The 16656-nt window shown below is 39.8% G+C and overlaps 1 protein-coding gene across 1 annotated transcript in view; it reads right to left on the bottom strand.

The window, feature by feature from the left end:
• nudt14 (nudix (nucleoside diphosphate linked moiety X)-type motif 14) overlaps positions 1 to 16175 on the bottom strand; it is a 29379-nt gene extending 13204 nt beyond the window's left edge. Inside the window, 2 exon segments of the mRNA XM_039782326.1 lie at positions 3140 to 3183; positions 15958 to 16175. Of these exon segments, the coding sequence (XP_039638260.1) occupies positions 3140 to 3183; positions 15958 to 16038 (125 nt within the window). The 5' untranslated portion in view covers positions 16039 to 16175.
• Between the last annotated feature and the right edge of the window lie 481 nt (positions 16176 to 16656).

Raw genomic sequence — 16656 nt, 5'->3', positions numbered from 1 at the left:
TGCCTGTATACGTGAACGGTACAATCTTTATAAACTATCTTTTTAAAACAACGTCTGTATAGAAATAACCATTTCTTTTTACTTTACCCTTGCCCCGACAACTAGCGTTATAAGCTAATTAGCGGTTTGCGATAAAACTGGTCACATTCGATTAGCATGAAATCATATCCCAGAGAACGGTCAAATCGGTACACGTTATTAACCCCTAGGTTCATTATGCACCGGAATTGTCCTTTAAATCATCTTTGAGATTCCTTTAAAACTTTTTTGAAGCCTACCAGTGGGAAATGAAACGGATTCTGTTACTCTGTTTCCAAATTAATCCCAGATGTGAAACAAAATAATGTGTACTATCAACATGTATTAGCTGGCTAGAGATAGATGAATACTCAAACATACACATAATAAAAACTCTTTAAAGTGAAAGGCATGGAAACGAACAAAGACAAATGAGCAGGACTACAGCAAGAGCTCACACATGCAAATGGACATGCCCATGGCCTCTTAAATGTCTTGCTGACTAAAAATACTGGCTGTCATTAAATGTTGCTTCCAGTTATAAAAAGCACCAGTATGCAAACACTCCCATAAACACATAGGTGTCAAAAAAACAAAGCAATGGGAGTTTGCCCATCCAGCCTTCATGTGTTTTTGTAGATTTGGAGACATCTTGGAGGCTCTGCATTCGTGGCAGTTAGTGAAGGAAGTTCTTGGTGGGTGGAGACTTGAATATTGTATCTCTGCTTTTTGCCAATGGTGCTGTTCGGCCTCATCAGGCTGTGACCTCCAGTGCACACTAGGGCAATTGAGGGTCAGGAACTCCCAGTTGGAGGCCACGGGACTGGGACGGGGATTAAAAAGAAAATGGTGGATTTACCCATTTCCAGTCCCTTGGGTTAAACGTATTTCATGATGAGGATAAGATGTGGTGCGAGATCAATGAGCGGATTGGTGTTCCATCTGTGGTCAAAACCGGGTTGTACTAGATTATCATGGTGACATTTATTTTTGAAGGTGCAGCGATACCAATCTACCCTCCAGGGCTTCACTAATGACCATAAGCTCTGTGTAGTTAATGAATAAATTAGATTGCGAATAAAAGTGTCCAAAATAAGAGAAGTTTCCTTCACACTCCTCACCCTGTCCTTAAAAGGTGAGTCGTTAGCCCGGAAGGAGGATTGGAGTACAACCATTGCTCCTTCATGTTGGAAGGAGGAAAATTCAGTGGTTTGGGTATATGATTAGGATGGCTCTAGACACCTCCCTTTGAAAGTATTCTGGCCTGCAAAAACCTTGGAACCCAAAGGAGAAGCTGGAGGACATGGTTGGGGAGAAGGACACCTGGGCCACTTTGCTTATGCAATGTTGTCAGTGGTCCCACAACCAGATAAGTGGTGGAGAATGAATGGATGGTGTAAAAAATCTGAATGGCCACTGAGAGACCAACATCTTCAAGAACTACCAAAGCGTAGAGACCCACATTTAACTATCCTGTCACTTACAAATTACTAACTAATGAGTAATCACAAGTCATGGTGCAGGTGAATGTTTGTGAAACTTACAGCCAAATGACATGAAATGAAATTTAACTACCAGGGGGTTTCAAAACCTACGAAGAAGCAGCTCACAACAAACTGATCGCTGGAAGCATTTCAGGAACAAGCAAAGGACTATCTTTGTTTAGATATTTTACAGTATGTTACACACAAATCAGTCTTGTGTGATTTTTTGCTAGTGCTCCTGAAATGTGACAAGAAGATTCCTGCTAAGACGAAAATGTTATGCGCACTTAAACAAAAATGCACAACAATCCTTTCAATACAGGCAAATGGGGGAATAACACTTTGGCAGAATTTCCACCTGGGGTAAAGCTGGATGTTCCCCTGGGCTATTTTCTTTAGGAAGTACAGGTTTGAGGTTTACTGCTTTTGTCTCAGTGGAACTATTTTTCACAGGGACCTCTCTTTTGGGGTCAGGAGTAGAGGAAAGAGGGCTTAAATGACCTGAGACTTACCTCAGGGCATTATGGTACCCTGGGCAGAACGGGGAGTAGGAACTGGGGCTTTGACACAAATGTGTGATATTTCTCTTACAGTGCCCCCTGTGAAGCTCAAGACATTTATAGCCATTGCCAAGTAGAATAACAGGGCGCCAGTTCCCGAAAAACAAGGTCTGTTTTGGTCTGACTGTCTGAAAGTATTTGGCATCTTTTAGAGATGCTCAAGGCTAAAAGGTAAGTACCATGGTTGAGAGGTGTTGATAATGGCTACAGGTAAAAGGAAACAAGCAAAAACTCACACAACTTATTTTTTTTTTACCGTGCACAAAACACATGAGCGTATAACTTTATCATTACATTTATTTATGTCATGGTGCGCCAGAAAGTCAATTAAAAAAAAATAATTACTGTATGTTTTGTGTCTGTTTCCATCTGTTTGTTTGAAGAGAAACCATTTCTCTTGAAATTTGTATAACAGTTAAATTGAAAAAATATCTTGAAAGTAAAAAGGCAAAGAATAGAGTCTTGGCTACGCAAACCAAACTTTACTCTGTTTTAGACTACTTACTTCTAGATCAATATTTCTAACCCGTTCTGAGTAAGCTTTTTTTATTTGTGATTTTGACAGCTCACCAGCAAGCTGTAACATCTTCTTTTGCATGTATGTCAGTCCTTCCAGAAAAACACGTTTTTTTGTGATTGTTGAGGGCAAAAATCCTTGATTATGCGGAATGTTTTCTTAAAAAATGCGATGGAATATGCGGGATATTTATGCAATTTTATGCGATGAAATTGCGGGAACTTGCAAAAAATGCGGGAACTTGCAAAAAAGAAGAAAACACCCTAAGTAAACAAATAAGATACAAAAATATATACAAATAATATAATATTAAAGTAAACATAAAAGTAATAGTCTAAACAGAGGGAAATAAAAGATACAAAAGAGACACTTTCAAAAATCGTTAATAATATACACAGCAGGAGCACTTGAGTAGACATCAGATATTAAGATAGCTTTCTTATTGGATACCAACTTAAGAGACTCAAAGTACATGTCAAATGTGTGTGTGTGTGTGCGTGCATATGAGTAGATAGGAGCACAGCTTCCATCCAACAGAAGAGAATAAAATGTGATTTTACCTATCATGGGTTCGCATGAAGTCCCAGGATTTCTTTGTGCCATTCTGTGAGGGAATAAGACAAAATAGACAGCATAAGTTAATACAATTAAATGCAAAAGCAACACTATTTTTTTTTTTTTTTTTTAGAGATCATGTTTTGGGCATTTTCGGCCTTTATTTTTGAGAGGACAGATGAAGAAATGAAAGGGGAGAGAGAGGGGGGAATGACATGCAGCAAAGAGCCGCAGGTTGGAGTCGAACCCGGGACTGCTGCGTCGAGTAGTAAACCTCTATATATGGGCGCCTGCTCTACCAACTGAGCTATCTGGGTGCCCAAAAGCAACACTATTTTAATAATCCTCAAACACTGTGGTGTTCCAGGTGTATACAAATGTGTGTACACAGTGTGTATTCAATGTAACACAACTTTAGACTCCTTTTGTTGTATGACTTGTATGGCAGGATGTCAAATCACCGCTGGTTTATTTAATGATTACTGTAGAGGCAATCAGCAACAACTGGTGCTTGCTTGGGCATGTTGAAGTAATATCACAAACCACATTCAACCAAAACATCTGCAGATGCAAATCAAAAAGCATTGAGCATGCACCATTCATGACGTCGTTGAACTTCATCAAGTAGTTCAGCAAAACGTTATACACGTTCTTATAATTACCTGAATAACATTTAAAACAGTAGCACACTTGGCATGTAAAATAGCTACAGTATGTTTGATGTGCTTCCAAATAAACACTTGATGTGGCTGCCAAATTAAATATACAACTTACAGCAAACACTGGCAATAACATGCTGTTTTAGTCAGTTGGAAATTAGAAGCATGGAGCAAAATGTCAGGAACATCTTGTGGATTAGAACCAAGAAGAAAATGACTTATTATGTATTACTTGTCTTGTTAATGTCCTAATATTTGTTGATTTATATTTACTGACCCCCGCGGACTACTGTGGGTGTTTTTTATGAGAATCTACAGTGATCGTTTCTACATCCTCAGTCAGAAAAGGATCCACAGTGAGTCCACACTGCTGGATTTAGTTGAGGGGAGAGATTCTTGATGACTAACTTCTAAAACATGTCCTGTAGTTTTAAACTTTAGTAACAGAAGTTGTTGTAGGGTTTTATATGCCCTTTGGTTACATCACATCAACAGGATGTGCAGCTGAACACTCCTTCAGTAAATTTCCAGCAGCAAAATTACAATCAAACCGCCGAGGCAGTAGGGTTGGGCATCGTTTGGATTTTAATGCAGTTCAGGGTGCACAACTGTAATAAGGAAAATTCTAATTATATGGAATTCACCACTTCATTTCACTTTTAGTGTGAAGTCAAGAAATAGTTCTCATCCACTGATGTATAAGCCTGCAGCTGTGGCTCAGTCTGAACAAAGGACTGAAAGAAAATATTGGCGGTTCAGTTTTGCAAAGGCAAAGTCATCAAGGCAAGCAGTACCATTAACCCATTCAATATAATTTGACTTTTAGTTTTTATCATTCACATCGAATCAGCAAAGATGTGTGAATAAAACCGAAACTCACTCCACATTTCACCCTGTATAAATATGGTAAAGTTGGCCTACATTTTCTATGCCTGAGGAAATATGGCCTTGATTAAATTTTAGGTAACACCTCCTCTTCACCCACAAGCTCGTTCAGACGCAGGGATGACAACTTTACTAGAACAGGCTTATTTCAGCTACAATAGATCAGGGCTGTAAATTAGCACCAGCCAAATGCTGTAAAATACTGTATGCAAGTGGCTGCTAGATTTGCTTCACTCACCAGCAAAAAAAACAACCTCAATGGTTATCTATTGAGTAGCTGGTAGATTTTGGGACAAAAAGGTTCATTTTCAACTTTGCAATCGATGTGCCTTCTTGTGTGCGAATATTGTGATGCAGTTTTGGTACCACCCAATAAATGGGAGGAGGTGAAATGGCAAGCTAATTGCACTGATAGAATCAGACATAATAAAGCTACTGTTGTAGCAACAGGTCTGAGTTAGGATGTGCCACTGTGCTGCTGATGTACTCAGAGCTGCAATGTGCTTGCAATGTGTGACTTTAGGATTTCTGTCTAAAAGGGAATAAACTCCCACACAGCTTGGAAATGCAACCAACAGATTTCTAAATATTCTCTGATGAATTCTCATTTAAATATCATTAACACCTGTACAATAATTTGCCACTAAAATACAACAATACAGCTCACTATAACTTCAAAACTTCCCGAAGTTGAAAAAATTATTTCTAAAAAAAGGCATTTAAGCATTTTTTCAAATACGCCGCACTTTCGCCGCATAAATTGCCGATTTCCGCGCAAAATATGCAGGGCTTGCATGATTTCATAATCCCCGCATTTTTGTTGCAAAAAACTCATATCTTAGCAGAAAGTTGAAAAATGTTGCGTTTACTTCACACAACAGCAGCCATTTCCCCCTGTTGCCATGGGAACGTTATGAAGTGACGTAATTATGCAACGTAAACTTCATTGAAAAGCAGGGTGTTGGAGGTTGAATTTGACATGTACTTTGAGTCTCTTAAGTTGGTATCCAATAAGAAAGCTATCTTAATATCTGATATTATCTGAAATTTCTTTAAGTGCTCCTGCTGTCTATATTATTAATGATTTTTGAAAGTCTGTCTCTTTTGTATCTTTTATTTTCCTCTATTTAGTCTATTACTTTTATTTTTACTTCCATATTATATTTTTGTGTATAGTTTTGTATGTTATTTATTTACATATTGCGATGACTGAATATCTGTAAACAATTTTTTGAAATAAAGTAAAAAAAAAAAAAAAAAAGAAGCAGGGTGTTTTTTTCTCTTTTTCATCAAACCGCAAAGTTCGCATAAAGTTGCATTAATTATCCGGCATATTCCATTGCATTTTTTAAGAAAACGTGCCGCATAATCAAGGATTTTTGCCCGCAACAATCACAAAAAAACTCCGCATTTTTCTGGAAGGACTGTTTTATACAGTGTTTATTTCAGGACTACTGCCTTGTGTTAACTTCAGACACATCTGCCAAGACAGACCTATGACCAGCGCCTTCCATCAACAACAGGCTAACCTGCACTCCATACAGTTAATTAAGTGGCATTTCAAGTGGATATCAGAATGAATACTCTATTTACAAAGCTAATAGCATAATAGTAAAGAACACACCACAATGCAGTTTTGCCTAATTTATCAACAACCACAAAAACATTTACTTTTATATATCATCCATAAAAAGTAGGCTACTCCTCCTTTCAGTCCTCAAATCATCTCAACAAACGGTCAAACGAGCAGTGCGTGACCTAACAGGTCACAGCCACAGGGCCTCAATGTGAAGCCAAGCTAGCATAATGCCGCGCATGCATCATTAACTATCATGTTGTGGTGTGAAATGAGAGCATGAAGCCAAAGTTTGTGTAGGTTTCGTTATGGTATTGCAATTGTATTACCTTTCAACAGCTATTATGTCAGGTCAATGATAAAGCTTTACTGTATGCACATTTAAATACAGAGCTGAGAAGATACTCTCCAACATCAAACGACTAACTTTGGTCTATAAAAAATAAATGTTTGTCACCATTTCTAGCGTACATATTTATCAATGTATAGCAAAAACGTACTGTGACAGATCTATATTGATATTGAATAAAACATATTAGTCCAAAACCTTTGCAAAAGTCTAACCTTCTGAATCTTTAAAAATGATTTAATGATTGACCACCACTTACAGTTGGTATGCCACATTGATATGCATATCAATGTGTAACCCCAACAAGCTTAGATAGTGCTGAAACTATAAGCAGACGGACAGAAAACTAATAAACATTTAAGTCACTCATCAAGCAAAGATATCAAATATTCACTGATTTCAGCCTTTCTAATCTGACTATCTTCTGCTTGTCTCTGTCTTTTATATTAAGAAATATTCTATTCATAATGTTTAAATTGTCCATAAAGTAACAGAGCAGGCTCATACTGCAGGAATTTGCATATTAAGCCAGAAAGATCGCAGCAGTGATACCAGGTATGTTTTCTCTAGCTGTCCGCTATTAGTAAGGCACTGACATAATCAAAAGTCCTCGCTGTAGACTGTCTACTAGTGAAATTACTCTCACAAAAACCTTTCAGGTCAACAAGTGTGCCAGTGTCTTATACGCCATCATTCCTCCTTAAGGCCAAGCCAGCCACACCCCTCTCACTTTTTACTTGGTGAAAGCAAAACTAGTCTGTATAGGTGTGTGTGTGTGTGTGTGTGTGTGTGTGATAAATCACTTGTCGTGACTGAGGCAGAGATGCACTTCTTGTGGCTTGTTGCTTAGTAAAGCATGCTTATTGAATAATGTATGAGACAGAGCATTTCTCCTGTCAATGAACCTTTTACAGGTAAATTGTGGGGTATTTTCAGGTAGGTTCTAAACATAGCTGTACACTAGGGCTGTCCTATAAAACTGAAGTTTATATTATCCAACATTATGTTACTGCAAAGCATAGACTTACTATATATTGCATTATACTTTGCATTAAAGCAAGAATAACTAGGATACTTTGGGAACATAACATTTGGAGAAAATATAATAATATTAATGTAGTCTTGTGAATAAAAGGGACATTTCATTCCATTGTTTGTTGACATTCTTTAAATAATTGATTTAAGAAATGTTTAGCAACTAAAATGAGCATTGTGGAGAGTACAGCACACACAAAAAACAGAACCTTACTTACCTTACTTGACAGTTACGGTTGCTGTTGGCAACAAGATTGATTCATTTGGCAACCATTTCATGGCCTCTGTTGCCCCCTTTGGCAACCACCTGTTCAATATGTATGTATGTGTGTGTGTGTGTGTGTGTGTGTGTGTGTTTTAAATATAAAAACAAATCAAAACTTACAAAACTGGAAAATCTTAATTCAAAAGAAGTCAATGTTTTATTTGGTTGTCTCCGTAAAGTTTAAACACTACCTTTGTGCGCAACACAACATTTTACACACACGTGCGTTTGCCGTGAAAACATACAGGCAACGCAATTTTCTGTTCACGTTAACGCCGCATGTTAAAATCCGGTGCTAATATGGCACTAGTGCCTTGTATCTACCGGAGAGAATAGCAACGCGGATTTTGGTGTCACATTACGGTGCCAACCAGGGGCGTAGCACAAAATTCTGGGCCCTGTAGAAAGGCATTTTCTATGGGCCCCTCCCCACATCCACAGCTATTCATTCTAGCATCTTTTTGGGGCTTCCTCACATGAGGGCCCTGGGTACTCAGTCCCCTTTCCCTCCCCAGTCCGACGCCCCTGGTGTTTCGCACCCCTATTTGAGAAGGATGGGAAATTATATCGCAAGCCATTACCTCATTGTTTCATTATTACATACCAATATATAGTTTGTGGTTCTGAAACGGTAGAGACAATCATCTGCAAAAATTGGTAAGCACCCGATGACAATTACCATAACTAATTTAAAAGCCTATTGAGTCTTGCCTGACTACAATCAATGATGTAGACAGCCTGGGGTTTGGAGGTATTTACTCACCATAAAAGCTAATTTAGCTCCAATGGCTCCGCAGCAGCAGCACTTCAACGGCTGTCAACCCACAATAAAGCTACTCTAAACATAGTCTATATCCTCGACGTTCCACTTCCGGGATTGCTCCGTTGCCAACGGAATTTCCCACCGGATTTCACTCATTTAGGCCAGATATCCATTGCCTTGGGCTTCCTTTGTGTTGGCATTTTAAACTCCGGTCAAGGACTATGGTTAACCTTTTCTCAGATCTCTGCAGGTTAAATCCAGACAGCTAGCTAGACTATCTGTCCAATCTCTATGTTTTCTGTTGTACGACTAAAACATCTTTTGAACGTACACATGTTCCACCAAAACAAGTTCCTTCCCGAGGCTATTTTGCAGCGGAACCCCGGCTTTTCCCGTCCCAAAACGATTGTGATTGGTTTAAAGAAATGCCAATAAACCAGAGCACGTTTTTCTCCCATCCCAGAATGCTGTGCGGAATAGCCATACCCTCCTCCGCAGTGCCGCGTGGAGGAAGGTCTGGCAAAGCAAGACTACTCTAAACATAACTAGGTGATTCTGAATTACCAGCATCTGTTAACAAGCTAGGAAGGCTAGGAAGACACAACATGTAAGTAAGTAAGACACCTCTGAAGTTCCTGGGAGTTGCATTTCAACCATTTTAGCAAAGGCTGACCACCTCCCCAGTCCCCAAATCTCCAGCCCCAAGATAACACATCTCAGACTGGTCAATTGAATGCAGAGAGGCCAAACCAATGTAAACCCTCCATCTGGTAAGACAGTGAGGAAGACCCCCAAATTGTCAAAGTAACAAAGTGTTGCAGGGGTTAGTAACTGTAATGTAACTGAAAATAGTAATCGCATTACAGTAATGTGTTCCTACCCAATACTGGCTGTAACCTGCTATGTGATTTTGTATATTGACATGTAAAATGAGTGTTTAGCTGAAACAGAAAGTTTTTTTTGGTCTTAACTTTACTTCCACCGTCTGTGCCAGCGGTTTTCCTTATCCACACAAATACATGACACTCACTTTCAGATTTATCCACTCTTTTCCAAAAGCTTTATTTTTTTTAAGAGTGAAAAAACCCAAGCTTAGTGGGAATAGAAACCCAAAACGAAGAGAAAAAGATCAAATTTGGCCCTCTTTGAGTAGAAGTAGTGTGATATTGCTTTACAGCACAAACAGGAAGAGTGTGACGTCCTTCCAGTGTAAATGGGCGCTAACAGCAGATGGTTGAAGGTGTGAAAAGCTGATGATGTAAAAATCACTTCCTAGAACTGATCCATCTATCTATTCAGAAAAGCAAAAGAGAAAAATAATACCAGTAATATCAGTTAGAGACTAAGAGAAAGTCTAACAACCACCTTGATTATGGTCTAGTTTGTTTGCAGTAATCATATCAAATTTCACAATTAATTTGGAAATGAGTGATTACACTGATCAAATACGAAAAAGAGGATTTATTTTCCTGCAACCACATACTGTACAAGGTAAAACTACTCTTAACACACACAAACACACACACACTCTAGTATCCTGTCACCACTCACAGATGGTGGGGTTCCCCTCATTACTCGGGCCACTTGCTGAGAGAAGGGGGGCGGGAGCGGCTTGAATGGCCCAGGGGAGAAGGAGAATCATGGCCGACAAGGATTACGACAGAGAGATTAGCCCATGGGGAGACGGAGAAGAGAGAGACACACACAGAGAGAGAGAGAGAGAGAGAAAAAAAAAAAAAAAAAAAAAAAAAAAAAAAAAAAAAAAAAAAAAAAAAAAAAAAAAAACAGGCTACACAGGACCTTGAAATTAATGTGGTCCCTCTGGCTTTGGGCATCAGAAATGACATGCTCCTGTGTGAATGCCTATTGTAGGGAGGGATGTATGGTCTTTTATGTGCTTAAAGTCTAATAACCATCTCTCTCTCTCACACACACACACACACACACACACACACACACACAATCAAGCTGGCAGCTGCAGCAGAAAGAAAAAAAAAAAATCAACTACTGTCCTCAAATACAATAGCACTCTTTGAATCTCAACATGTGCTCTCCAGTTTTTTTTCTGGTTTTAGCTCCATTCTCTGTCTTCTCACCACCCTGAACAAAGGCAGCTGGGCTATCATACACACATTACAACCAGTGAACTAATAATCAGCAGAGTTTAAAAATGACAATGACAAAAAGCATCTGCACCTGCCCAAACTGATCGACCAGTAACGACGAAATGACAGATCTGCAGCAATAAAACAACATGGTAAGTGGTTTCTATCCACGAGTGCCAAAGAGAGTGTCAAGGACACACTCCTCAAGTACACACCCATGTGACTGTGTCCTCGAGTGAAATCCACAGAAAGCACGTAGACCTCAAATCACATCAAGTCTGTTTACATGTTAGTACCGCCAATGCAAACTGACTGACATACTACTTGGAGGAATTGACCACAGCCCATTTCTGATTTGCTCTGTTTGCTCAAGATAGATAGATAGATAGATAGATAGATAGATAGATAGATAGATACTCAAAACACAACTACTAGGCCTAATATAAGTTTATTTAAAAGTAAAAAAGTTTAAAAATAAAGTATTCCCTTTAAACATGTGAATGCATACAATGTGCAAAGTGGATGTGCACTGGGTGTGCAAAAATTGCACTTTGCCTCAGCAGCCTGCAACATAGTGGGGTTGAGTGAAAAAGTTTGATGGCCACTATTAGGAATAAAAATGACCTCCTGTGCCGCCCGGTGGAACACCTTGGGGGTATGAGTCTTTGGCTCCTCTACTCAACCAGCATCTCGTACAGGGGGTGGGACTGGGAGAATGCTGACCAACTTGGACATCCTCTTCGCCGTCACCGCCTCCAGAGTCCAACTCAACTTCCCCTCCAATCACTGAGATGGCCTTTCTAACTAGCTTGTTAGCGTATCTCGCCCGCATGCTCCGTCTCCAGCACACAGCAGCATAAAAGTTGGCGCTGGCCACCACAGACTGGTGGTCTGAGCCTTTCGCAGAAAGTAGAGCCGGTTTTGGCCCTTTTTGTGGAGGGCCTTTGTGTTTTTCTAGCCCACTCTAGCTTGTCGTCCAGGTGTGAACCCCTCCTTCAATGGATACAGGGGGTTAAATGTTTTTAATTCAGTCAGTAGCATTCGTGCGAGATCATTATTTCAAATCTATGCGTGCTTTAATGTTAGGGCTGGTATAGTACTGAAGCAGTTGATTTGTCAACAACAATTTAGATAATAGATCAATCACTCCAAGCCTACAAGTCAGTAGTCAAGGAACAACGCTAATGGCCTATAGCCACGCTAGCATCTCTGTGAGGCTGTACTTAGACATACTTTCAGCTAAATGCTCATCATGCCAACACGCTGATGTGTATAATGTTTACCATGATCACCATCTTAGTTTTAGCATGCTAACATTTGTTAATTAGCACTAAACACACCAACCAAAAGACACACCAACCCGACGGCTGACCATCGGCAGAAAAGGCAGTCGGCTCCCGTCTCTCAAAAAAGTGCCTCGGAACACACCGAAGCGACGCCGACTTTAGTGTACGTTCTGCACGTGCACGAGACGTAATACGTCTCCAGGCGGCAGGGGGCGCTAAACTGTATTGTCGCCCAAAAAATGAAAACCGGAAATGACGGAACATCTCTCTAGACCTAGTAAACAGAGAGCACGCTGTCGTCACTCATTGATTATCGGATTGGTGTGTCAGAGCCTTAAGGCTGATTGGGAGGGAATTCTACTCTTATACTATTACTTCAGACTCTTCAACTCTTTTTGTGAGATTTCCACACACAGGTAATACATTATCATACTGAATTATCACCCTACCCTAAATCAAAGTTTTTAAAACATGCAGACAATCCCCTCTCCACTTACAGACACACTCATACAAATTAGGCTCATTTTACTACCATGATTCAAGCTGGAGCCTATAAATAAATATTTTAACTATTCATGGGAGAAAATGTGTGTTTTAAGATCATAATGGATCTCATATTCATTGAAGGAGTACCGGGGCCACTGGCTGTAAGCTGTACAAGATAAATAATTCCAGATGAATAATTCAAATCATTATAATGAATAAATGGAAGGTAATTATCCTGCTCCAAGTAGCAGCCTGTGATTCAACGTAAGCACGAGGCGACAGAGATAAGAGGGGTTTCCCAGAGTCAACGAGGGACAATTACCTGCTTTGTAGAGAGGCGAGGGAGAAGAGACAAAACACCAGTAAAAACTAATGATGAAGAGAGCCTCTCACACATGACATTATCTAGTTATAGAGCGTGTTTCTGTGTGTGTGTGTGTTTGTAGGTTTTAGTGGCCAGTGGCTAAGCTGCAGATGTACCGATGAACATAAAAGGTTTGGGGAAGAGATGCTCCCTCAGCCTGACTGAAAGGCCTTTGTGGGGAGTCCCTGACCAGCCCCTCCCGAGCTGCACAGGAGAGATGACGAGGATGAAAGGGAGGACAGGACGGAGAGGGAGTCCACCAACATCTCTTTTGTTGTCCATCTGCTGTCTTAGCCGTTCCGCCATTCTCTTGACAAGCTTAACCCCCCCACACTGCTGTCACAGGTGTAAACCCCACAGTGAAGAAGAAGAAAAAAAAACTCCTCACTGAGCTCCCCTTAACATGGGTGCATTGGTACTTGAGTTTTCTAATTCAATTGAGAGGAACACTACAAAAGAGCACCTTCAAATTACAGAGAGTTGCCGTTTCTTTGTGTTTAAAAAGTATTTTCCACTTTGGACATTGAGCGTTGTTACCAGCCCTCAGTGAACAAAAGAGCCTTTATCTTGCATGTACCATAGAAATGAACTGTACTTTATCAATGGCCAGGTTAAATGTAATCTTCCTATCATCCACAGTAAAGAAATGCATTTTAGCAGTGAGTATTACTATAATACATCTTCTGCACCACTGTCACTTTCCTGACAGAAGCCAAGTCTGTAACGCAGGAACAGAGAAACTGCACAAATATTTTGAAACCTAAAAATAAATTCATTCTGGACGGCAGCCTATGCTTGGATGAGGAAGCATTTCTCACTTTGCTGGAGATCAGGACACACAGTCATCACATCACATTCCCCGTTTAGCATGTGGAGTATATAAAAAACAAATCTAATATTTTTAATGATGAACCTATGCTAACTACTGACTTTTTAAGAGTCATGCTTCAGGATCACAATCTCATGCTTTTCAATTTCTAGTACGCATTTACCGCAAACCACATAGGCAGCTAATGTGAAATTTGACAGCTTTTGATCTTCTGAGATAAAAATGTACAGTTAACGAGATTTCGGTCACAGGCAATCCACTCTGCCCGCCCTGTTTGCCATCATGACCTGGATAGGCAGCTAAAAATGTATAGACAGATGAAGAGCGACTACACGTGCACCCATGAAGCCCTATAGAACAGTATGCTAGTATGAATGTGCCAAAGTCGGTCTACAGATCTACTGAATATATACAAGAGAAGAACAACAAAAGCATTTAAGAGGAGATGTTTGATATCAGAAAGTGATTCATTTTCTAATTAGCTGACATACTGTAAGGCAATATACTGTACATTTGTCATACAATACATAGGCTACACTTTCATAAACACACGTGAAGAAAAATATTTCCCTCCCGGTACAGATTCTAAATCCAGTGCTCTTGTTTCCCCAAATTTCTTTCTACCTCCTTTGAATCATATTTACAGTATATAAGGTAACATAAGGCTAGTGATTTCTGTGGCAATAAAAACTGAATCACCGTAAATAAATTAATGTAAATAATAGCAAAAACACTACATTTTATAATAACAAAGAAACTGTATTTAATGTGGATCTGTAACATGGTAAGTATCAGCACTGAGCTATGTCTAAATAATACCACCTTAAAGAAATCAACAAGTCTTGCCAAAATAGAGACAAACACACCACCCACTTGTTTAAAAAGGGCAGTAGTTTAAGGATTCACCCAGGCAAAAATGTGTCTGTGTGGTAAAGATCCTTATCTCCCACTCCTGTTTCTAACTGTCTGATACCATGACTTTAGGAATCTATCTTTTTACCCTTTCACACTTTCATCAGCATAATGGTGTGGAAAAACCAAGCAAAACTTAAGTGATCAATCACTAAATAAAAATACTACTACAATACTACTACTAATGGCCATGATCCAGACTACGTGGACAAGCAAGACCATCTCTGCGTCCATCTCCATCTCTACATCAGAGGGGCAACCGAGGCAAACGTGGAGGAATTGAACATCGACTGTGATTTCTCTGCTGGACATCCTGGTAGCCTGTGTTCAAGCGTCAGACGGTGAGCTAGACGGCCTCTGTGCCTTGCGACACTTTCAAGGGCGATTTCGGGAGCTGCGGTGTCCTTTCACAGAGACTTGGCTGGTTCCTGGAGTGCTGGTGCCATTCAATTGGGTGACTCTTTTTTTCTGTGTGCCGATCTGACGGCCACATTCTGCTTAATGATGAATCATGCACAAGTTGAAGGAGCTGATTAATTTCACTGGAATTGTACCTCATACGATTTCATGTGACAAATAATAATTGATTGATTGACTGTTTGGCAATAACTAAAGGACAAAGCGATCTACACCTTTAAATACAATGACAATGTTAGCTGTGTGCATATTTCCCTGCAGTGTTTAATGTTATATCCTGGACCTGTACTTTTCGTGTAGGCAAACAGACATTTAGAGTATTTTTAACTATTTAAATTCCCATAAGATTTGAACAGGCAAGCCTCTTCAATGTTCCACATATAAATGGGCAATTTCTCTCAGTGTAAACCTGAACTGACCTCTGACCCACAGAGAACACCACTCAATTTGACTGCTGGGATCAACAAGTCTCACCTGACCTGCTAATTAGACGGAAAACATGTTTCCTTGTCACGTAACACTGGTAAACTGTGTGAACACCACCTCCTTACACTAATGTAAAGCATGTGCCTCCGTTTCACTAACGTTAACGTGATGCTCAGTCTAAAAACCTCTTCAGCAGGCTACCGTTAGCATGCTACTTATAGCTGTCTCTTAGCTGTCTCCGGGTCATGTCAAACATAGAAACACACCGTACGTGAAAACAAAGCGAACACGGTTGTTTAGTCATTGTGGTCAAAGTAACGGCAATTGTTCCGGTCAACGTCTGTGTTTAAGGTCAGTTTAGCCTTCATGTTATGCTAGCATGCTAGCTGCAAAATGAATGGGGGGTTGGGCTAGCCTACAGCATCCTGCATCCTGTATCAAGCGTTATCAGACAGAAATAACTCACCTGGTTATAGTGCACCCTGAGCGGTTTCAGATAGTCGGACTCTGTGCACGGAGTGACTTCAATGTTATTAATCTCTTCCATAGTTTACACTTGGAGCTGGATTGTTGGCTCACCGATGGTCGTCTGTCACCGCACAAAACTGACAGTGAAGGAATGCCTACGGAAGCCGGGAGAGGACATGAGACTGAACTGTGACTCTGGCATGAGAGGTGAAAGCGAAAGGGACACCATTAGGAATGGAGTGAAGTTGATTTCTTTCTTCTGATTCAAGCTTTTAGAAACAATAGGACCGATAACGAGTCTAAGTATTGTAAGTATTATAATAATAATTTATTAAGTAATAAAGTGTATTTTTATTTAACTTATTCTCTTTAGTAGCTCCTTGCTTAATATATTACTTCAAACTGTTTTTAAATTGTTTTTTTGTCATTGATTGTCTGCCATTTTATTTTAGTCTTTTATTATAGTTATTATTATTATTATTTGTATAACACGTTTCATACATACAAGAAGTGGTGGAATGTAACTAGGTATTTACTCAAGTAGGCCTATTGTACTTAGCCTATAGTATTTCACACCTATGGGTGATTTAGGCCCACACAGACACAGGCAGAGCAGGTGGATGTTGAACCTAGATCTTGCTATTAGTGCACTGCACCACCACTACAACAACAACAACACATTTGAATTATCATTGGG

The sequence above is a fragment of the Perca fluviatilis genome, chromosome 18 (assembly GCF_010015445.1).
Source record: "Perca fluviatilis chromosome 18, GENO_Pfluv_1.0, whole genome shotgun sequence".
Lineage (NCBI taxonomy): Eukaryota > Metazoa > Chordata > Actinopteri > Perciformes > Percidae > Perca > Perca fluviatilis.
This window is presented reverse-complemented; position numbering and strand designations above follow the sequence as displayed.